At 38.4% G+C, this 25,519-nt stretch overlaps 1 protein-coding gene across 1 annotated transcript in view; it reads left to right on the forward strand.

Moving 5' to 3' along the window:
* The window catches only part of LOC150084291 (uncharacterized), a 282,690-nt gene that overhangs the window by 242,012 nt on the left and 15,159 nt on the right, over positions 1-25,519 (forward strand). The window contains exon 12 of the mRNA XM_090375967.1: positions 4,793-4,902. Within this exon, the coding sequence (XP_090232093.1) occupies positions 4,793-4,902 (110 nt within the window). The remainder of the gene's footprint in view (positions 1-4,792; positions 4,903-25,519) is intronic.

The following is a 25,519-nucleotide window of genomic DNA, read 5'->3' on the forward strand; positions in this document are numbered from 1 at the left end:
ACCAGAAGTTTAATGGTGCAGGTGCTACTGTATGGCCATATTGCATCTGTTTAGATAATCAAGATCCTTTATGATGCCATTCATACCGACCTAAAAGAGGACCAGTGTGGAATAGCACCAACTGTCTGCTGCATGTGATCGTGCAACTTCTTCACAGCTATTGGAAAATTTGTTTCACCAGAAAACTTGTTGCACACAATACATTTTCTAGAGAGAGAGAGAGAGATAGTGTCCAGATTAACCTCAAACCACTATTATAAGTTTAATTTGTATTAGTATAAAAAAAACAAAAAATATAATAACAAATAACAATAAAAACCTATGAAGAAAAGATCAGGAAGTACACGACCTAAGAAAGGAGACCAAAGAGATGTGGCATATGGAACAAGTAATGACCATCCCTATCATGGTGTTAACCACCGGATTGTTGCCAACTACAGAAGAGCCTAGAAGCAATAGGCTTGCACCTACAAGGAACTTCAGAAAGTTGCAATTCTGAACACCTGTAGGATCTCGACCAATATTAATAATAGCCGAACATAACAATTACCCTGTGCACTTAGTACCAATACCTGTCATGGGGTAGGAACCCCCCCCCCATCCATCAGGAAGAAATAATAAGATAATGTCTGCTAAGTTTTATAATTTATCTGTTTCTTCCAAGTATTTATCTAAACCTTCTTTAAATTTTCATGAGTCTTCTGCTTCTACAAGGCTATGTGGTAAATTTTTCAAGTAATCTTTGATGAAAGGCAGATTTCCTTACAATCCAGCCTGTTTTTTTCTAATTTGAATCTGTCCCCTGTTTGCATCATTATAGAAAGAGAAAATATACTTCCATCATTAAGTTTTTTCTAATGCTTTTATGACCTTAAGTGTTTTTAATTAATACCCTTTTCTCTTTCTGTGTGAGAATCTCTTGGCATTCACAACTGTATTATTGCCTTCATTTGTAACCTGACAAGCAAGTTTATATCTTTTTAAAATTAAGAATCCACACTTGTATATAGTATTCAAGTTGTTTTCTCTAATAACTGATGCACACAATGGGGTAATTAACTCTTTATCTCTACTGGAAAATTTTCTGTATATCATTTTGTCAATATCTAGTGAACTGATCATTTACTCTTATACTGTTAAGAGAATTTCACATCAGACTACATTATTAATCCCGAAGTTCTTTTCATGTTAACAGCATTGAATGTCCAATCCCCCCCCTCCACCACTGATAATTTAACTTGTGATTACTGTGACTGAGATGCAGAACCTTGAATTCATCAGCATTAAAGCTTAATTGCTAGTGTATAGACCAGTTCTGCTATTTATTTGTGTTGGTGCAGTGACATTTATTATAGCAATAATATTAAGTTGGACATTGTTTACAGCCGCCATTCTGTTCTGGACCAGTCCGAATGCATGGCTTAACCATCAACATCCATTTACTATCCAACTGCTAACTCATAAGCACACAGCATTAATTATTCCTTTGCCCCATTTATTCCTTCTACTGCTGTTCTTTGAAACAAACCTTCCTTCACATGTATTTCCAGAAAATTACAGAAATTCATGGCAACAAGTATCTTCTTATGTCTTTTCAGTCTTCTTTCTCCATACACAGTACTAAATTACTGTGGGTTCTTAAACTTTTTGTGTTTGGGTCTATCCAGGGGTGGATTGGGCTGCCAGGACACCGTGCAAAATCCTGGTGGGCCAGTGGCCTAGGGCCGCAGTCGCCAACCTTTCGGACCTCACGGACCACTAAACTCAAAATTTTGAATCCCGCAGACCACTACCATGATTTTTTCCATAAAAGTAACATTCTAAATATGAAATGGTACTTACACTTGTTTTTACACTCCAAGTTATTTGCAAAAAATTGGATATCATTAATGTTAATATAATTAATAATATAATGGCCTTATAATGATAAAAAAAGTATAATAAATAAATGCAGATATATTCATTATGAAAAATGCAAAAAAACATTTTAAATTTCATTTTATTAAAAAAAGAATTAACAGAAACAATTAATATTAACAATTATCAAATATTGAGTGCACCTCGACATAGAGGTGTATAAAGGATTAATTATAGCAAAATAATCAGCATGACATTTGTTGCTGCTTGTTTGAAATAAGCTGTTGGATTCTTGGCTCCAATGATGTTACTGCAACACGGAGAGCTGTTTGTATTTCTAGCCACAGTGGTACTTGTTTTTAATTGCCGTAACTGATGAAAATGTCTTTTCACACATATATGTAGTTGTGAATGGAATTAAAATTTTGATGGCCTTTTCACTCAGCACTCGGTACTCACTTTTTTTTTTTTACGGAAAGTCAAAAATGAGATCTTGTTAGGAATTAGTGAAATTTACCTTTGAGACTGTCGTCAGATGATAGATCAATTAGGCTTTCTTTTTCTTTCATGTTCAAATTAACTATCCTTGATTTTCGCCGAAAATGGATCTATATCCACGTATTTCCGTGTCTGGGGTCCTCTTCCTTTGGGTAATAACGACCAAAAGAGTCAGCAAGCGACTGTAAGTGCAATTGAACAAGAGTTATTACCTGTCGGTTGACATCGTCCTGTTTCATATAATCATCAAAATTTGGGAACATTTGCAGATCTTCTTCAGCCAACCGCGTTTGCCACAGCAATATCTTCCTTTGAAATGCATCCATTTTACCCTGCAGTGTGAACACGTCCGTAAGCTGTCCTTGCAAGGACGTGTTCAGCTCGTTTAACAGAGAAAAAATATCTGCCAGGTATGCAAGCTTGGCAAGCCAATCATTGTTGGACAAGAAATTATGGAACCTCAAATTATTTTGCTGCTGGAAGAATAACTTGACTTTGTGGCACAGGCCAAACCATCGGGTTAGTTTTGCCCCTCGACAGCCATCTCACCTCAGCGTGAAGAAGAACATGAGTATGCCGAGAGCTCATTTCTTCACAAAGTGCCTCAAATATTTGAGAATTGAGCGCTTTGTGGCAAATTTCGTTTATATTTTAATTACATCAGAGAGATAATCTTTTTGCCACAAGTTGCTCACGATGTATAATACAATAAGTAAACTTTTTTTTTTTTTTTTTTTTTTTTTGGTAGTTGTTGGCACATTGGCTTCTGTGGCCATAATGCACCTCCCAAGGTTTTTGCAGTACTTTGATCCAAGCCCAGGGCGGGATTCGAACCTGCGACCTTTGGGTTGCCAGGCAGGTACTTTACCCACCCGGCTAGCCCGGTTGGCCAATAAGTAAACAAGATGTCTGGGTGTCCAACATCTTTCACTTTTGCAACAACTCCTGAACGATGTCGAGTCATGCTTGCAGCACTGTCTGTGCATATCCCAACACATTTCTTCCATTCAATACTGTGTTTCAGGAAATAACCATTAAGTGCATTGAAAATTTCAGAGCCTGTTGTTCTACCTGACAAGATTAGCGAACAGAGGAGTTCTTCCTTTAATTCTCCTTGGCAATAAAACCTCACAAAACAAAGAAGAACTGCCTTGTTAGTTATGTCTGTTGATTCATCAAGTTGAATTGAATAAAATGTAGAATTTTTCACAAGTGCAATCACTTGATTTTCAGTATCTTCGGCCATGTCTTCAATTCTGTGCTTCACAGTGTTAGCGGACATAGGAATTCCTTTCAGCTTCTGGACAACCTGTTTCCCCAAAACCTCTTCACAGGCTTGTAACAAGTAAGGCTTAATTAATTCTTCTCCAGTTGTATATGGCTTTTTACATCTTGGGATTTGAAGTGCTATCAAATAAGATTTTACTAAGGACTTATCTTCAACAATCATGGTTGCTAATGAACTTTTTTGCTTTTGCAAATTTTCACACATCCTTTGGAAGTATTCATCTGGCTTTTTAGCTAAATCTGAGTGTTTTGACTGCAAGTGCCTGCTGAGTTTCGAAGGTTTCATGGTATCATTGGATAAATGCTCAGGACATATAATACAAAGCGGCCGTGGATCCAGTTCACTTCCAGGTTCTTGAATAAATCCAAACTTCAAGTAGTCCGCATCATATTTTCTTGAAACTTTGAACTTTTTCTTCTCTCTGCCTCCAGTTCTAATATCCTTCCTGATGATGCCCTGAGGTGGTTGTGGAGGCTCTGATTCATTAATCAACTCATGACAATGCGATGTATTACCTAAGAAGCGCAAAATGCTTGCTTATTTTATTTGAATCTAAAACCAAACAAGAAATAAGATAGTTATCAAACTCAAGCTCTTTGATGTCATTAAATAACACACTGTGCACAGTTAAAATAAAAATATCACTGGTCACTTACCTAAGAACTGTGGACCACGCCGTGCCCAGACTAGGCCATCGATAATAAATAGAAATAGCTTTCTATATTTTTTTACAATAAAAGTATTGCTAATACCAGATATTGCACTGGACCTTTTATAAACATGCAACATAATAAGGCGAAAATTACAAAAAAGTAGAATCAGAATATAATGAAACATTTTAATAAACACGAAAATTGCAAATATATTCAGATTACTCTGCGGACCACCAAAATTCTCTCGCGGACCACTGGTTGCCAACCACTAGCCTAGGGGGTTGGATTGTATATAAAACTTGACCATAACTTAATGGACTGCTTGTTGATATTTTCCCAGTCAGTTTTATCTCCCAATCTGTCCCTGGGGCTATTACAAAAAAAAAAAAAAAAAGAAAAAGAAAAAGTAATATTTATGTTTAAAAGTATAGGATTTTAAATTAATTTGACAATAATTTGATAACCTTGTTGATTTTCTGTTAATATGATATTTCAGCCAGAACATGAGGATGAAGGTCCAGAGATATCTGATTGGGACAGGTATGCAGCAGAAGAATATGAGCTATTAGTTGCTGAAGAGGGAACTGCTGAACATCAGGATGATATGTATGTTAACAGTGCATTATACAGTTATATGCATATCAGTAAACAATGTTTAGATATAAATATATGTTATACATATGATATAAACACACACACACACACACAAAATTTTAAAAGTTAAAAAGACTATATGGCAATTGCACCTATGTGTGCTAAGCAGCAACAAAGAATACAAAAGTATATATTTAAGTTAGAAGTAATAAAGCAAGAGACAAAGTGCAAACAGATAGAATTGTAAAGGAACACAAAGTGCCAAAATTATTAGGAATAGGATAGCAGGAAATAGATAAATTAAGGTAGAAAAAGGGAAAGGCTAAATTACAAAGAAATAACAAGCATCAAATAGAAGGTTAAAATATCTAATAATAAGGAAAAAAAAATAAAGGTTAAAGTATTTGAAATACTTGACACAAGCTATAAAAGATTGATACATAATGCAGGTATTTCATCGGGGGACTACACCTGATTATGTATCAATAACTGTGTTTCTATGCATATGTATAATTGGCCCCGGGTGCCAAGCGTTCCGTGGCCAAGCGATTCTAGTGCGTTTTCCAAAGCGTTTTTCTACAGAGAACATTTGAGCGAACAGTTTCTATTTTAGTTTGAAAAACCGTTTTCTTGATTTCTATAGCATAGTAGCTCTCTCGCACTACAAGAAGTAGGCAGAAGCCCAGAAAGGGAAACCACCTTTCTGTTTTTTTTCTATTAGTACTAACTTACTAACTCAGCCACTTGGTCACCTCGTGGCACTGCTCCTGCCTCCCCGTGGCGGGGCCGGAAACCTGGGCTGTAAAGATAAACCCCCAGGGCCAAAAGGAGCTATCATGGATTCAAACAATTTTCCACCCTTAGAGCCTTCAAGCTCAAGACAAGAATCCTGTCATGATAATATTAATCAACCAAAAAGGCTTCGAACTGAAGCACAGCGTCCAGACATCCCTAATTTTCTTGTGATACACTCTCTGTCCATGCAGCCCGTGGGCAAGTTATCACCATTTATGATTCAAAGACATCTAGAATCTATTGCAGGATCACCAAAAATGGTGAAGCAACTACAATCAGGAGATCTCCTGGTTGAAACAGCCACATCCAAACATTCTGAGTGTTATTAAAAACGACTACATTTGGTGGATTACCAGTGTCTGTTACTCCTCACAATACCTTAAATTCATCTAAAGGAGTCATCACAGAATGGGACTTAATTACAGTGTCTGAGGAGGAATTAGTCCAAGAACTTAGCAATCAAAAGGTAATCGCTGCTAAAAGAATTATGACAAAAAAAGATGGAAATCTCATTCCAACTCGTTCCATCATTTTAACTTTTAGTACTCCTGATTTGCCATCCTCAGTAAAAGCTGGGTATTTAAACTGCCGAATTCGTCCATACATCCCAAATCCTCTTCGCTGTTTTAAATGCCAGAAATATGGCCATTCACAGCAGGCATGCAGAGGTGACGCCATCTGTCCTATTCGTGGAGCAAAAGATCATACACAGGCAGATTGTCCAGCTGCAATTCCCATTTGCCCCAACTGCAAAGGCAATCACCCTGCCTTTTCTAAATCATGTGAGATGTGGAAAACAGGTAGGACAATCCAAAAATACAAAGTAGAACATAAAGTCACATATCCTGAGGCAAGCAGACAAATAATGTTGACCGTGCCAATTCCATCATATGCCTCTCGAACCCGCAGTTTTCATACAACTGCAATTCAAACAGATGTCTCAATACCGCCCAACGTTTCGCTAGCTAATTGGTTAAAACAACCTTATCAACCAGTGGAAAAGAAAAAACTAAAACCAGCCATGCCACCAACACCCCAATTAGTATCCCAACTGATACTGTGACAGTCTCAAATGACGCAGAAAGATTGAAACCCAATAAAGACTCTAAGGAAACTGATCCACCAACCAACACTATGGAAGTGGATATACACCAAAATTATGAAGACCCTATCCTAGAACTCCATGCCAATGACACTATGGATACTGGACGTCCATTATTCCCAAAAAAAGACCGAAAAAAATGCCCTGCACATAAAAAACAGTCAGATGAATCATCTTCAGCCAAACCAAAATAATGCCTAATATCATACAGTGGAATTGTAGAGGACTAAGCAGCCATTCTGATGACATAAGGGATTTAATCTCTCAGTTTAATCCCATAGGTATATGCCTACAGGAAACATTCTTGTCACCCCAAGTTTCACCGAAATTCTCAAACTTTATGATATACAGACGAGACAGAAGCCCAGAGTCTCCTGCCCGTGGAGGAGTAGCCATTCTTGTAAATACTAACATACCGTCCAGACCGATCCAATTAAGAACCAGCCTAGAAGCTGTGGCAGCTCGGATTGCAGTTGGTATTTCAGTTACCATTGTTTCGATTTATATTCCACCATCTCTATCACTGGCCCAATCAGAACTTGACAACCTCATCGCACAACTTCCAACTCCAATTTGTCTTTTCGGCGACTTTAATGGACACCATCCATTGTGGGGATCAGCTACAATGGACAGAAGAGGCAAGTTGATCGAGGAATTTATAAATAATAATGACCTAAATTTATTAAACTCTGGATCTCCTACCTACATCCACCTACCTACAGGATCTACTTCTCAAATTGACTTGTCAGTTTGCTCACCTTCCATCTTTCCAATCATGACATGATCTGTATTAACTGATCCTTTTAGCAGTGATCACTTTCCGATCATTTGCTCCTTACAAACAGGAGTAACACCAAATCTTGATAAACGATCCTCTTGGAAGTTTAAAAAGGCGAACTGGGATGGCTATTCTGCTCAAATACTTCTAGACAGACTTTTCGTTAAAAAAGAACCTATTGATGATGTAAATACTTACATCACCAATCAGATTCTGACTGCAGCAAATACCTACATTCCAAAATCCAAGACATATTGCAATCACCGAAATCACTGGTGGAATGCAGATTGCTTCACTGCCAAACAGGAAAAAAACCGAGCTTGGAATAATTTCCGTAAGAATCCCACCACTAATAACCTCATTGCTTATAAAAGGTTTAAAGCAAAAGCAAGGCAAATTAGACGGAAAGCAAAACGAGACTCGTGGATTGCTTTTGCCTCAACAATCACAAAAGACACCGACACACGCCTCATCTGGAAAAAAATACAGGCACTAAATGGGAAATTCGCTCGTATGCCCTCTCCAATACTTCATTGGAAAGGGAAAGACCTATCTACAGCTGAAGAAGTTGCTAATGCACTTGCTGAATCATTTGCTACAATCTCTGCTTCTGCCTCCTATGGGTCCACATTTCAGAACATCAAAGCTAGTGCAGAACGATATAAAATCAACTTTTTCACGCACCGCTCTTTCCCGTACAACCAACCCTTTACATTCATAGAACTTCAAGAATCGTTAAACAGATCTTCAAACAGTGCTGCAGGCCCAGATGGAGTTCATTATGTTATGCTGAAACATTTAATTCAAGAAGATTTGAGTACCATGTTAATCTTTTATAATCGGATATTCTCTGAAAATGCCTATCCTTCTTCCTGGCGTCATTCTTTCATTATTGCTTTACCAAAACCAGGAAAAGATCATTCCTGTGTTGAAAACTATAGGCCAATATCTCTATGAGCTGCCTGGGTAAAATTTTCAAAAGGATGGTTCACACTAGGCTTACTTACATCCTGGAGTCGCAAATCTCCTTCCAGATCATCAGTATGGCTTTCGGAAGAATAGATCAACGCTGGACGTGCTTATCAAAGCCGAATCTCATATCCGCAATGCCTTTATCATGAAACAACATCTAGTCATGGTCAACCTAGATCTTGAAAAGGCATTTGACACTACATGGCGTCATGGGATTATTATGGACCTTTACCACTTGGGGTTTAGGGGCCATTTGCCGAAAATAATTCAAAATTTTCTGCAATTGCGTTCTTTTCAGGTCCGATATAAAAATGTACTCTCTGCATCCCACATTCAGGAAGAAGGAGTCCCGCAGGGATCGATACTTAGTCCAACACTATTTTCAATCCGAGTTAGCAGCATAACACGAGACATCCCAAAAACTGTTGAAACTTACATGTACGCAGATGACCTTACAATTTCTTGTCAATCTCAGAGTATGAACACCATCGAACGGCAACTCCAACTTGCCATTACCAAAATACAATCGTGGACTTCACGGAATGGCTACAGACTATCAGAAAAGAAATGCACTCTCACCCACTTTTGCAAGAAACGAGCTCTCCGTCTCGATCCGGAATTACAAATAAACAATATTCCAATTCCGCTTGTAAGTACCGTTAAATTCCTTGGAGTGATATTAGATAGCAAGCTGAATTTTCAAGCTCACATCTCTCATTTAAGAAATACATGTCTAAAGCATCTGAATATACTGCGATCAGTCTCGGCTATGTCATGGGGTGCTGATCGGTATACACTATTGCATCTTTATAGAACTTTAATCCGGTCACGGATTAAAGTTCTATAAAGATGCAATAGATTATTGTTGTCCGGTGTATGACTCTGCCAGGAGCACTACTTTACAACGTCTAAATATTGTCCAGCACAGTGCTCTCAGGACTGCGTTGGGCGCTTTTAGGACTTATCCAATCCAGAGTCTCTATATCGAAGCACATGATCCTCCATTACATCTTCGTAGGAAATCATTACTGCTCCACTATGCTACTAAGATCCAGAGTCTTCCATCTCACCCCAGTTGGGAGTACCTTTATAATACTCGGTGGGATTTGTTATATGACAGCAAGCCAAATGAAAACAGACCTGCTTCACTCAGAATTAAAGAGCTTTCTCAGAGTTGGAATATCAATTTAAGCGATATTTTTCAGAACACAATTGCACCTGTTCCACCTTGGACATACGTTTCTTCCTCCCACGATACACATTTTTTGGAGTGGGGAAAGAATACTGTACCTTCCTTTAATATTAGGCAGTTGCACTTAGCTCACACTACTCTGAACTCCCATGCCTGTAAAGTCTATACTGACGGATCCAAAACAGCTAGTGCAGTTGGTGCAGCTGCAGTTTTTCCTTCTCTAACGGTTACTGCCTCACTACCATTAGTCTGCAGCGTCTTCACAGCCGAATTATATGCCATCAAATTAGCACTCAGTAAAATTATTGAACTTTCCATCTCACCTGTCATAATTTACACTGACTCGCTCAGTGCTGTTTCTGCCATAAGGAAGAATTTTTCATCTACTCATCCTACCTTGAAACAAATTCATTCTCAGCTATTTTCCTGCAGTGTGTCTAATCAATCAATCAGTTTTTGCTGGATCCCTGGCCATTCTGGTATTCCGGGAAATGAAAGTGCAGATCTTGCAGCTAAAAATCCTCAACCAGCTGTCCCAGAACATCCTCAGGTTCCTTACACTGATTATAAGCCTGTTATTCGCAAATCAAGTTACGACAACTGGTCACAGATCTGGAAAAGTAACACCAACATTAAACTTTACCAGATAAAGCAAGAACCAAAGCTGTGGCTCTCAGGCTTTCGACAAAACAGACGAGAGGAAGTAGTACTGGCAAGACTCAGAATTGGACACACTCATCATACTCATCTGTTCCTGCTACTGGGAGAAGATCCACCCCAGTGTTCATCCTGTGACAGTCAACTTACTGTTAGGCATTTCCTCTTTGATTGTCCCCTATTTTCAACCATACGGTCAAACACTTTTCAGTCGGTCTCTAGGTTGAACCTCTCACATGATTTTACTCATATCCTGGGAAATGAAGCAAACGTAAATGAACTTGTAATATTTTTAAAACGTATTGGCCTATATAGGAGTATTTAATTTAACATCAACAGTGTTATATTTTGACTAAATAAACTATGAGCAGACACAATTTGGCCTCAGTAGCCCTTGTGTCGTTAAGCCAAATAATAACAACAACAACATATGTATAATTATGGAAGAAAAAGCTTAAAAGGAAACTCTAAAAAGAATGGTGGGGGGGGGGGATTTTTTTTCTAACTAAAAAAGGAGGGTGAAAACAATAAATCTTCCATAAAAATAAGCATGGTAGCTCTGCCCCAATGTTCATAATAAAAATTAAGGTAATTAAAAAGAGATAAGATAAAATAAAAATCAATAAATAAAAGTACAAGGAAAAATAAATCAACGTCAAGTTTGGAGTAATGGTGGGTTGGTAATGCATGAATAGCCTGCTTCTTTATCTATTTTTGGAACACAAAATTTTTACTCAAAATTATTCATGCATTACCAACCCACCATTACTACGAACTTGACTTTTCCTGTGCACTTTTATTTATTGATTTATATTTTACCATATCTCTTTTTAATTACCTTAATTTTAATCACAAACACTGTGTTGGGGCTACCATGCTTATATTTATGGTATTGCTTTCACCCTCCTTTTTTAGTTAGTAAATTTTTATTTTATTATTTTTTTCCTGCTCTTTTTAGAGTTTTCCTTTAAGATTTTTCTTCCATAATTATATATATGCATAGAAATGCAGTTATTGATACATAATCAGGCATAGTTCCTGGATGAAATACCTGCATTATGTATCAATTTTTTATAACTTGCATCAAATATTTCAAATATTTTAACATCAGATTATTTTCCCACCTATTTGATGCTTGCTATTTCTTTGTAATTTATTATTATTAAAATTGTTTTCTTCCTTGTAGCTTTTTTCCTGCTAATTGGCTTATTAATTCAGCACTTAATTTCAAATACTTCAATGCATCTTTGAGTTTCTTCACATTCTTTTCTTTTCTTCTACCTTAATTTTTCTATTTCCTACTATCGTTTCCTAATAGTTTTGGCACCTGGTGTTCTTTACAATTCCATCTGATTGCACTTTGCCTCTTGCTTTATTATTTCTAACTTAAATATATATATATATATATATATATATATATATATATATATATATATCAGTTGTTTTTGTATATCTGTTAGTTTATGTATATATAAATATATATTTGAATTAATTTTAATAATATATTACTTTAGAAATTCTTTAACTTAATTTCTTTATATGTGGCATTAATGCCTTTGCTGTTGTATACAATTAGTTATTATATGCACATGAACTTTAATATTAAGCATACTTTTTGTATTAATGCATATTATGGGAAATATGTGAGATTAGATGAACTGTTCAGTTGCATTATTACAGGTGGATTATTAAGTCTGTATGCTGCTAACTAATTCTATATGTGCTTAAAGATGCAATTTTGTAGCAGACAAATATGTCACTAGTGATTTGGACCTTTAGGCACACACACACACACACACACACACACACAGCATTAGTCAGCTACGATATAGACTTTAGTCCTTGAGGTTGTCACAGACATTCTCTCAGATATGCCAGACAAGCTGTCTTGCTATGTGGCAGTCAAAAATGCTGATGGAACTGATATTTGAGTGACATTCAAGTCAAGTAGACACAATTTTGGTGAAGTCCAGATGGTCTGCGACAGCCAGATCCTCTCCTTGCACCTTCACAATCCCGGGACTGTTAGTAATCCTGGGTATAACCTCCATGCACAAGCACACTGTGGGTGACCACCCAGGCGTGAACCAACATAAGCAGGAGTGTGGTGCCCACACCACATGGAGGAATGCCGCCCCTCTGTGTTACCAGGCAATACTAGGTGGTAGATGACTCTCATCAACTGGTGCAATACCACCACTTTCCTTATTGGTGGCTTGAAGTGGTGGAACCCATGTTTAGTCTCCAGAGCTAAGTTCCCGTCAACCCTTCCCCATCTCTTCCATCATGCAGTATAACTGATGACTTTTGAGGATATGTTCGCAGGCCAGCCACCAGTTACTACACCGGACCGAATCTATTGGTAACTCTTTAGGAAGCTTCCGGATCAGCTAGTGTATAATCTTGCTACCTCTACTCTGCCAGATAGTGACTGGAGGGAGTCTGAGTTGTGTGTATGCAGTGGGCATTGTCGAGGCCACATTATGTCAAGAATCTGGGTATATTCTTACCATGTGTATGGCATATTCAAAAATTTCATTAATTCATATAGCATGTCTCCCCCACTTTTTCTTACTATTGAATATACCATGAATTGTCAAACTAATAGAAAACTTTCTAGTTCATTTCACAAATATATGTGGTCTCAGTTCTAATCTCAACAATGTCCATTTCCACTTACAGTCTGCCAAACCCCATGTACTTTTTCTGACAGAATTTCGGTTATCAGTTGATTCAACTACTGCTCATCGCAGTTGCCCAAATTATTCGCTGTATGATTCCTTTTGCCTCAGAGGTGGTACTTGTGCAATGTCCTTTCCGATATTCCCTGTCAGAGACTTGGTAATTTGGAATCTCCTCTTTTCGATCTTCTTTGGCTTAAAATCTCTCTACATCATTGTGTCAAATTCATCTGTTGTCTCTACCGTTCTCCCAACTCCGCTAATCACTTGTAGCTCCTTGACTTCCTCTATTTGCAGCTTGACTTTCTCCAGTCCAACTTTCCTAACAGTGAGGTTATTTTCCTTGGTGATTTTAATGTTCACAACTCCAGCTGGCGTCTGTTTTCTAGTCACAACGACCCAGCTGGTCGAGATGCTGAGGCTTTTGCAATTTCTAATGACCTTGCACAGATTGTTCATTTACCTACAAAAATACCAGACAATCCTAACCATACAGCCAACACGCTTGATCTTTTTCTCACAAACAACCCTTCTAAGTACACGGTCGAAGTGAGTGGTCCTTTAGTTACCTCAGATAACAACTTGATGATTGTCTCTTCTCCAATGGAGCTTTTATCTCATGTCTATTCCCAACCTCGTGTTGTTTGGCATAGCAAGCATGCAAAATCGGATGACTTGCGTGATTTCTTTTCTTTGGTCAGATTACCGTTTCAAAACTTCTGATGTCAACGATTGCTCAGATTGTGTCAGTGAAATTATTCTTGTATGAATGGAATCCTTTATTCCACACTCCACTTTAAAATCTCGTCCTTTATCTAAACCTTGGTTTTCCAACAAATGTGCTAAAGCTGTTCAAGAGAAGAACATTGCATATCGTAATTGGCTTGTTTCCAATTCTTCAGTTTCATTTTTTGCCTACACCAAAGCTCGCAACAATTGTAAAGCAGTCATTAATCAGTCCAAACTAGATTTTGAACAGGCTAAGAGTAGAAAACTTGTTTCTTGCCCTAATGGTAGCCGAGCATTCTGGTCTCTTGTCAAAGCTATTGGTCACAACCTTTGCCCATCTCTACTCCCACCTCTGTCAAAACCAGATGATTCTGTTGTCACTTCAGCCAAGGATAAAGTTGAGACCTGCTAGCATCCCATTTTTCTTCCAACTCATGTATTAATGATCTTGGTAAAACACCTCTCACCATTCCCAACACGCTCCATTCAATGCCTGCTGTGGTCTTCCTTCAAAAGGATGTCAGAAGGATTTTGACGAATCTCGATGCTAAGAAAGCTCCAGGTCCTAATAGTATTTCTCCACTTCTTCTCAAAACCTGTGTTCCTGAACTTACTCCTGTTCTTTGCCGCCTTTTTGCACTTTCTTATTCCAAAGGTGTTTTTCCTTCTGCTTGGAAATTTGCTCATATCCAGCCAGATCCTAAAAAGGGTGACAAATCCATCCCATCCAGTTATCATCCCATTGCAATTACCTACTAATGATTTCTAGGCAAATTTACTCTTTCTAAAGTAATGGAGAAATCAATTAACCGCCAACTCTTAAACTACCTAGAAACCTTCTGTCTGATCAACGATTTCCAGTATGGATTCCATCAGTGTTGATCCACTGGTGATATTCTGGCTTATGTTACCTATCTATGAACAAATTCAATGGAAAAGTTTGGTGAAACACAAGCAGTTGCTCTTGATATCTCAAAGGCTTTCGATAGTATTTGGCATAAAGGTTTTCTAAACAAGCTTCCATCTTATGATTTGCCAACTGTTTTTTGTAATTGGTTATCCAGTTTTCTCTCTGATTGCTCACTGAGGGTGATGGTAGATGGTTCTCTGTCGGTTCTCTGTCTTCTAACTTCTCTACTAATGATGGTGTCCCCCAAGGTTCAGTTCTTTCCCCCACTCTTTTCCTCTTGTATACTAATGACCTTCTTCCATTGACTGGAAATTCTATCCATAGTTTTGTCGATGATAGCACATTGCATTCCACTTTCCATTTTGAAAAACCTTGCCCTGCTCAATCAGCTTCAACTTCTCGAATATCTGCTACCAGTTCCTTAAATGCCGATCGCCAGGTAATTCTCCAGTGGTGCAAAGACAACTTAGTTGATTTCAATCCTTCTAAAACTCAGTGGTTTCTTATATCTCGCAAAAAGGATTCTTCTGCTCCTATGCTTATCTTTGGTGACACTCCGATTTCTAGGCAAAATGATATATCTCTTTTGGGGATTATCCTGACTTCTAATCTCTCTTGGCACAAGCATATTACAAATATTGCTTCCTCAGCATCTAAAAAAACTTGGTTTTCTCTTTCACTCTTGGCATTAGTTTTCTTCCAAACAGCTGTTCACTCTGTATAAATTGCAAATCCGTCCTACCCTGGATGGTAGGACGGATTTGGAATATTGTTCCCACATCTGGGGCGGTGCCCCCAAAACCTCTCTCAGGCTTCTAGATTCCATTCAAAAGAGATCAGTTAGGTTGATTAATGACTCCTCTCTATCAGAGTCTCTCCCCCCCCCCCTCTCTCTCTCTCTCTCTCTCTCTCTCTCTCTCTCTCTCTCTCTCTCTCGTAGACGTGCTGTTTCTGCTGCTTGCCTTTTCTACAGATACTTCCATGGGCACTGCTCTTCTGAATTGGCTTCTATAATTCCTGCTCTCTCTTTCAAAACAGTCCGAACACATGCCGCCAACATCCATTTACTGTCCAACTTCAAACTCACGGAACCAACTTTTCAACTTCCTCGTTTATTTATTCAACTGCCGCTTTCTGGAACAACCTTCCTTCATACGTATTTCTTGAAAATTACAGTCTACAGAAGTTCAAGTTTAATGTCAACAGATATCTTCTTTCGTCTTCTCAACCTCCAATCCATGCACGGTACTAAGTACTATAGGTTCTAATACCTCTCGTGTTTGGGGTTTTCATAAAAAAACAAAACTTAATCCACCCATAATGCAACTGAACAGTTCATCTATTCTCACATAATTCCCATACTATGCGTTAATAAAAAATTATACTTTTTATATAAATATATAACATATACAGTCGGACCTCTATATAACAAAATCAATTGTTTTCTTGAAAAAATTCATTAAGCAGAAATTTTGTTATAAAGAAATATAACCTTTTCAACAATGAAAAATACTGTAATTCAACATTTAAAAATATAGTAAAAGATGGGAAATAAATCAGAAATAAGTGGGAATGGATACATTTTCTAACATTTTAAAACAATTACGTATTAAAAAATGACTACTTACATGATGAGCATAATATATTAGTACACTTTTTTTTTTTTGTAAAATATTTGGTTATATTTTGGTGTACACTGGATTTTACTGTACATCATTCATAAAAATGTTTGCATTTGTTTAAACACTGAAATATATTTTCTCACACATTTTCTTCACACTTAAGGCCTCGATGCAAAGTTTCAAATGCTGCCAACATTTGTTGTTTGGTAGGTTTAATATTGCCCTCATTTTCATCTAATTAATCATCGATATTGTCACTAGTTCTTTGAATACTCTCTAAAGTGTTGGAGTCACTCAGATATTCAGCTGCTATGACATCATTATCAACTCCTAAAAATTCAAGAACAAATTCTCCACTGATCAAACCTCTCGCCAATCTCTTTAATAAATTTTCAGGAGTTCATCCCAACATTGCTCAATATCTTGTAGTAGATCATCCCTATTAATTGGCATTTTAGCAAATCTGCTTTTGCAAAACAATTCTTAATCATTGTTTCCATCACATCTTGACTCCACACTTTCACCAACTCGTGTAGGTAACTTATTCCGGTAATTTATAACTTGCTGGCTAAAATAAAACTTCCTGCAATCCAGTCTAAACATCTCCCCCCCCCATAACTTGAATTTATGGCCCGTAGTTCTAGAATCATTTATAACTGTGAAAAGTTTGTCCTCGTTCATTTTACTCATGCCTCTCAGAGCCTTAAATACCTCAATCAAGTCTCCTCTAAGGTGTCTGGTTTCTGTGCTCTGCAACTCACATATTCAAAGTCTTTCCTCATATGGATGCCCTTTTTCCAAACTCACCAGGTCAGTTACCTGTCTTTAGACCCTTTCAAGAAGTTCAGTGTCTTCCTTTAGGTGCAGTCTCCATACTTGAACACAGTATTCCAAGTGTGGTCTAATAATAGCCTTATATAATGGGATTATGCATTGCTTATATCTGCTAGCAAATGTTCAATAAATCATTGATAAGACACCATGGGCCTTCCTAGCAACTTGTCTACAATGCTCAGAGAACTTCATGTCTGACCATATTGTAAACCCAAGTATCTTTCCTCCACTACTGGCTTTAGTTCAACTCCATCAAGTGTATAAATTATTTTGGGGTTATTGTTCCCCAAACCTTACACTTTGCTGGATTAAAGCATAGCTGCCATTTTTCTTACCATCCCTGAAGTCTATCTAGGTCACTCTGCTTGGTGGCGATCATTAACTACTCTACCAATCTTTACATCATCTGCAAATTTAGACATCACAGCTTCTATTCTTTCATCGATGTCATTTAAGAAAATCGTAAACAATGGTGGTCCTAATACTGATCCACGGGGAACTCCACTTCTTACATCAACCCAATCTGAGGAATAACCATTTATCACAACCCTCTTCCTTGTGCCCTGAAGCCACCCAGCTATTCATCTAAGGATTTTCCCTATGATTCCAACCTGTTCCAGCTTATAAAGTAACCGCTCATGTTGATTTGAGTCAAATGCTTTGCTGAAATCCAAATAAACAATGTCAAAATTTTTCGTAAATCCAGCTCATGAGTGACTCTGTCAAAATAGCTAACTAGATTTGTTAAACATGATTTTCCCTTTACAAAACCATGCTGAGTATCTTCAGGATTCCATTTCTATCAAAATGGTCCTGAATTTCACCCTTGATCATTGCCTCCATGATTTTCCCTACTACTGAAGTTAGACTGACCAGTCAGTAATTTCTCACTTAAACTCCTAGAACTGCCCTTATGTATTGGAGATACATTGGCACATTTCCAATCCAACTTAATCTCTTCTGAGTCCAGTGAGGCTTTCATAATTAGCCTCAACGTTTCAATGCACTCATTTGCCACCTCCCTTAAAATTATAGGGTAAAAAAAAAAAAAAAAAAATAGGGTATATGCCATCAACCGCAGGCGCCTTACTTGCCTGTAGGCTTGAAAGTTTTTTCATTAAATAATCATGTGAAATTTCAGTATCATTAAGTACATATTTTTCAACTTCACTCCAATAATTTCTCTTTGACATAAAGGGTTTTTATTTTGTAAATATAGATGCAAAGTAACTGTTAAGTTCATCTGAAACATCAGCTGGGGTATCTAATACTATCCCGTGTATTACATAAGGGTCCAATCTGGTTTGTCCTTCTCTTCTTTGCATTTTTATATGTGAAGAATTCCTTATCCCCACTCTTTGCTAGCAATTTCTCATAATCTGTCTTTGCCAGCCTAACCTTTTCTGTGACACTATTACAGATCAATTTGTAGCTATTATAGGCTTCAATACTTTTTATTGCTCTGTAACTTTTCCATGCCATCTTTTTCTGCTCAATAATCTGGCAACTTCATTATTGATCAAACTTGGAATCCTCCTCATGGAGTATTTTTTTAATGGTATATACACATTCAAGGTTTCTATGATTAATGTTTTAAAGCAGTGGTTCCAACTACTGAGATCTACGAACCCTTTGCATTTTTATATGTGAAGAATTCCTTCTCCCCACTCTTTGCTACATGGTAGATGCCCTCGAAGGATTTAAATTGAGGGGCCCATCAACTTCTCAGCTGCCCACATCAGTGCCAAAGCATTGATGTGGGAAGCTGAGAGAGTTCAAGCTGAGAGTGTTCAAGAGCATCTTTGCAGATGAACATCAGTCAACATAGCGGCAATCCTCAAGGCAGAATGCGCTGGTCCCACAGAAACTAGTTGTTGTCGGTGACTGTATTGTCAGGGAAATGGGGAATATATTGTGCAAAAAAAGGATAGGTGGAACAGGACCAGGGTATGTCTGCCAGGTGCAAAAGTTGATGTTGTAGAGCAGATATCATCTTTTCAGGCACAAAAGGTGATATTGTTGTACACGTTGGCACTAATGATATTAAGAGTAGGAGAAAGGCAGAATTAACAAGTACAGGTCAATGTTGAAAAAAAGCCGTGAGTTAGGACTGAATTTGAAAGTGTCTGCAATTCTGCCCAGACATGATAGGAGGGAATATATGATGAGAGACTTGACAATCAATTTGGCCCTGGAAAGATTGAGCAAAGCTCATGGGGTAGAATTTTTTTCAGCCTGGAGCCTGGTCTGTGCTTGTTAACAGGAGAGATTGCTTCTACAGGGATGTAATACACTTAAATATAAAAGGTGCAAGAATATTTGCTGTTGTTATCGAGGTAGTGTTGGGTGAGTGGGAAACTGCTAGCTTGGGGGGGATACACAGACTAATAGATTAACAGTAGCCGCTGGCAGAGGTGAAAGTGATTCTTGCACTGCTTCTATTGGAAAGAGCAGCAGCCTAGAAAACAAGGTGTGAGGGATTTCAGAGACTGCTAAGAGTTTGGTAAATAAATTTGATGAATTTGAGGTGTTGGTCAAAATATCAAAGGCAGATATTGTTGGGATATCAAAGACATGGAGTCACAAAGATATAAGGAATGCAGAATTGGAATTTGGGGAGTACAATGTGTACAGAAAAGCTAGACAGGATAGGAAGGAAGGAGGGGTTAAAGCTATTAGTTAAGACACATAAAATCTAAGGACGTGCAGCGAGTTGATATGGGTGGATAGTGCAGTGTTGAGTCAGTTTGGTGTGAAATAAGCACTGGAAAAGCAAAAATGAGAATAGGAGTGTGTTATATGTCAATGACTCTGATGGGTACAATAAACAATTATACAGAGAACTAGAATGGGCCAGTAAATCAGTGTCTTATAATGGGGGATTTTAACTTCCCAGATATTGACTAGAACTTGTGGATTGGTCACTCGCACACTAGCAAGGTTTTCGTGGATTTATTGGATGATTGTTTTCTACAGCAGCATGTTAGAGAGGCAAACAGAGGGAGTAACACTCTTAATCTGATTATCAGTAATGATTCTTCATGCTTTACGAAACAGCAGATAAAGGAACCACTAGATTGCAGTGATCAGATCACAGTGTGTTGATGTGGAATTTACTCAAAGAGGTAACTATCATTAGGGGTAAAGGGTAGGGTTTTTGCTTTTGTAAAGGTGATTACGGTGATCTGAGACGGTTTTTAAATTGTATACAGTGGGACCAACTGATGGTGTTACCAACAGCAAATTCTAAATGGAAGGTATTCAAGGAATTAATCTTGGAAGCTACTAAGTTTTTTATGCCAACTGAGAAATATTGTTCAAAGTTTAGGCATAAATGGGGAGCCTCTGTAGCCAGGTGGGCAGGAGCAGCAGTGCATAGCACATGATTCTTGATTAGACCGGGGTTCGAGCCAGTGACCACCAAATACGGAGGATGCAGAAAGGTCAGGGAATGACCACCGCATATCCCTGGAGCAATATGGCCTTAGCTGCTACTGCTCCTAAAAACCCAATAACAAACAAATAAAACAGGCCTAAATGGATGTCAGATAAACTAATGAGACATGTGGCAGAGAAGAAAACTGCATGGGATACATATAGATTAACAGGTGACACAGAAGTGTATGGTAGATATAAGCTGGTCTGTAATCTAGTTACAAAATACGTTAGGCAGGCAAAGGCAGATTACGAGATATCTTCGACAAAAGATCCAAAGAGTTCTTTACTTAAGTAAACTCTAGAAGGAAAGGGATGAATCATATCAGTTAACTTATCGATTGTTCAACTATTGATGATGATTCTGCTCAGGTAGCTAGAAAACTGAATGAGTATTTTGCATCTACATTTTCACACGAGGAGTTATTCAGTGAGGGGAATGGCAGAGGTGAATTAAACTCTCACAGTGAACTAAATGATTTTGTTCACTATGATTTTTTTCACATGATTTTGTTCACTGAGAGCAAAGTGGAGCAGGAACTGTTGAAGATAAACATAAGAAAGGCACCTGGGGTGGATGGGATCTATCCAGTTATATTAAAGGAGGCAGCAAAGGAAGTAAACAAACCCTTATCCATAATTATGAGAGCATACTTCAACTCAGAGGAGGTCCCCATGGACTTGAGATGCGCAAATGTGACCCCAATTCACAAATGAGGATAAAAGGGTGACACAAGTAATTACAGACCTGTTAGTTTAACTTCTGTTCCAGGGAAATTAATGGAGACACTGGTGAAAGAAACACTGCAGGATCATCTCAACAAGACTTCAGTTAAAATTCAGACACAACATGGGTTCGTTGAGAGGAAGACTTGTCTGACCAATTTGATTGGTTACTATGATGTGGTCACAAAAGAACTGGATCCAAAGAATAATTTTGATATCATATACTTGAATCTTAGGAAGGCTTTTGATACTGTTATACATGGAAGACTACTGTACAAATTGGAGCAGTGTGGCATTGGGGACAAAATATTAGTGGAGTCCCCCAGGGTTCAGTGTTAGATCCATTGTTGTTTTCTGTATTTATTAATAATATTGATGAAGGTATATCAGGCTTAATTTCTAAGTTTGCAGATGATACGAAGATTGGCAGGGTTGTTAATGACACTAATGACAGTATGCTAATGCAACAGGATCTATAAAAGTTGAGCAGGCAAGCTCAGAGGTGGCAAGTGAAGCTTAACATTGACAAATGCAAAGTACTACATACGGGTAGAAGTAACTCCAGAATAATGTACCAACTGTGTGGTAGAAAATGAAAAAGACCTGGGAGTAATTGTGCAGTCAGATATGAAGTGTAGACAGTCTGCAAGAGTAGCTCATGGTGTCTTGTGAATGATATGCAGGGATAAGGAGGTGATCATCCCTTTGTATAAGGCAATGGTCAGGCCACAGCTTGACTACTGTAGACAGGTTTGGAGGCCTCATTTTAGAAAGGATGTAGAGCTGCTGGAATGAGTACAGAGAAGGGCAACAAGATTAGTGAATGGAACAAAGGGTTGCTCTTACGAAGAAAGGCTTAAGTTATGCAAATTTCAGTGTCTGGAGACTAGGCACCTGCGAGGTGATTTGATTGAGGTGTATAAGGCCTTGAATGGTTTGAGCAAGCTCAGTGCTTATGGGATTCTTCCTCTTGCTGAGATTAATCACTTGAGGGGTCAATAAATTCAAATTGAGGAAAGACAGTTGTAGAATAGATATGCGGAAATTTGCATTTAGCCAGCGGGTGGTTGATTTCTGGAACAAACTTTCATCTGTCGTTGTAGAAGTGGACACCTTATAGAAATTCAAGGCAGAATTAGACAATCATTTGGAGTGAATGGATGGGTGAAATGGGAATGTTTTTTTTTATGGGTGATGCTGCATAAGCTTGCTTTCTTGCATCATATGCCCCTACTAATGCTAATGCTTTCAAAATTCAAAAAAGTTTGTGGACATATGCATATATATACAGGGTGTTCTCAAAAATATTGGTACAAATGTTTAGAGGTGGTAGGTAACATCTAAAGGAATGTGAATTGCATAGGAACCCATAATCGGAAACATCACCGTAAGTCGGTACACGGTGCTGTTCATCAGTTCGGGAGAGGGAAAATTTCTGGTTTACTCATTCAAGCAGTAGTTGCTCTATGAAGAGCATGCATCGATATACGAACTGTGAGCTGGCAGACATGCACCTAGTGTATGGATTAGCAGAGGGCCCACACGGTGTGCGCCCACATGTGGCACAACATCGCTTCACAATAAATGTGTGGGCAGGTATGGTCAGTGACTGCTTAGTCAGCCCATACCTGTTACCATCCCGCATGAACTCCACTAAATATCGGATCATTCTTGAACAAGTTCTACAAGGGTTACTTGACGATGTTCCAGCAAATGTGAGACGCAACATTTGGTTTCAACATGACGGGGCGCCTGCCCATTATGGAAGGTTTGTTCTTGACCATTTGAACAGGCGTTTTGGGCGTCGATGGATTGGCTGTGGTGAATCCGTTGCCTGGCCCTCACGCTCACCTGATTTATCGAGCCTTGATTTCTTTCTGTGGGGAGCCCTCAAATCTATCGTGTATGAATCGCCTGTGGAGACAGAAATGGATCTCATAGCAAGACTCATCTGCGCTGCTGCTACTGTCAAAGAAACTCCAGGTGTGTTCGACCATGTCCGCCAATCCAGCCGCCTCCGTAGCCAGGTGGGCAGGAGCAGCAGTGCATAGCACACACTTCTTGATGAGACCGGGGTTTGAACCCGTGACCACCAAATACGGAGGATGCGGAAAGGTCAGGGAATGACCACAGCATATCCTCTGAGCAATATGGCCTTAGTTGCTAATGCTCCTAAAAACCAAATAAACAACAACAACAACCGCCAATCCATGCTGCGTCAGTGTCACGCATGCATCATGTCTCATGGTGGAACCTTTGAGCATCTGTTGTAACATCATGAAATGGATCCATCTCGTACTCCATTGTCAAATAAATGTTTGCCACTAATTACTGTCTTGTGTCATTTCTGCTTCTTGTGCCTCTGCTACTACTTTCCCGTGACGTTTCCGGTTATGGGTTCCTGTGCGATCCACATTCCTTTAGATGTTACCTACCTCCCCTAAACATTTGTACCAATATTTTTGAGACACCCTGTATATATGCATGTGTTTCTCTGTGTGTGTGTATATGTATGAACACTGGGTTTTCTGAAAAGAAAATTCACAGTTCTGTGTTTACAACAACTCAACTTTATTCATATTTTTAACTTTTTTTTTACCATCAATTTGCTATACACAGAACGAATAATTTGACCAGTTTCAGAGGGTCTGTTTAGCAGACCCCCCCCTGGAACTGGTCTACGCCCCCCCAGGGGTGTGCGGACCCCAGCTTGGGAAACTCTGTTTTAAAGGTATACCATATTTCAATTGTATTCACTCTCTGTGTGATATCTGCCCTCTTAATAGAGTCCATATAGAATCTTAAGGCATCGTAATTTCCTTTTCTGAAATTATAACCCATTCCTTTGCCTTTAACTACTGCTACCTCTCTCTTCATTGTCCACTGTAGAACTCCGTGATCACTTCCTGCTACTGTCAGCCCTATTTTCATCTGGTTCATGGGTGATGATGAGATCTAGAATATTCTTTTCCCTAGTATTTTTCCTGACATGTTGGTACAAATAAAAATCATCTAGTTGATTTAAAAATTTTGTTTCCCATGTGGAGTTTCCTTGCCATTTGCTCCAGTCAATTAGAGGCAGATTAAAATCACCCATAATAAGACATTCTCATTTACTTTCCTATTTCATTTGCATCTAGAGACTCTCATCATAATTATTCTCAATCACCAGGCCTGTAGATTTCTCCCACTTTCGTTATACCTTTGCTTTCAATTCTCACACCATACAGATTCTATACTAGCATGCAAAACGTCTGAATCCGGGAAAGCTTTTCTCGCACTCCTGTTTTTGATAAGAAGCATGACCCCCACCCCCTTCTATCTGCCCTATCTTTCTTAAATACATTGTACATACTTACATACTATACTGAAACTCATCATCCCCTATCTCTGGGTGGCACCAAATTTCCGTAAGCCCTATTATGTCAGTGTTACTTGTCCTAACGAGAGTTCGAATTCACTCATTTTATTGACAACATTTCTGACATTACTGTATAAAAAATTAAGACTTACTGTTCTTGTATAGTTAACTACCCTGAAACATCCCTTAAAGTTATTTAAGCTTCCCTGGCATTAGCTACCCACTCATTTGAAACGTTTCTGCCCTCAGAACATCTTGCTAATATCTTCTGTTGTGGTAACAAACAAGAACTCTTGAGGTATGTGTAAGCATTTCTTTGACCAATATTATCAGATAAACACATATCTATATTACCCTTTTCCCCCAAACTAGGAGTTTCCCTGAATCTCTAAGTTATCCTCAATAATGCTGGCAAAAACTCCTGCACCACCTTTGTTTAAATGTATCCTGTCTCTACAAAACAGATTCCTTCTACCTGCAAGTGCGGGCCAAGCTGATCAAAATCTGCCCCTCCCAAAAGTCTTGCAGAATCCTTCAAGTCTTGAGTTAATCCACAAGGCTTTCAGCATATAATTCCTCCTATCATGTCTGGGCAGACTTGCAGAGAAACAGACATTGCGACCTAACTCACGGCATTTCTTCAGCATGGTCCTATATTTGTCTAACAAATCATCAGATCGTGTGTGCTTAATATCATTAATCCTCACATGAATAATAATATTCTCTTTACTCCCCCTTAAAATCTGACGGTCTGTCGGTGACATCATTAATTGTTTCTCCCAGCAGACATACATTGGTTCTAGTCCACCTATCCTTATTATGAAAAAATATTTCC

This window comes from Mastigoproctus giganteus, chromosome 6, assembly GCF_048544385.1.
Source record: "Mastigoproctus giganteus isolate SK-2022 chromosome 6, ASM4854438v1, whole genome shotgun sequence".
NCBI lineage: Eukaryota > Metazoa > Arthropoda > Arachnida > Uropygi > Thelyphonidae > Mastigoproctus > Mastigoproctus giganteus.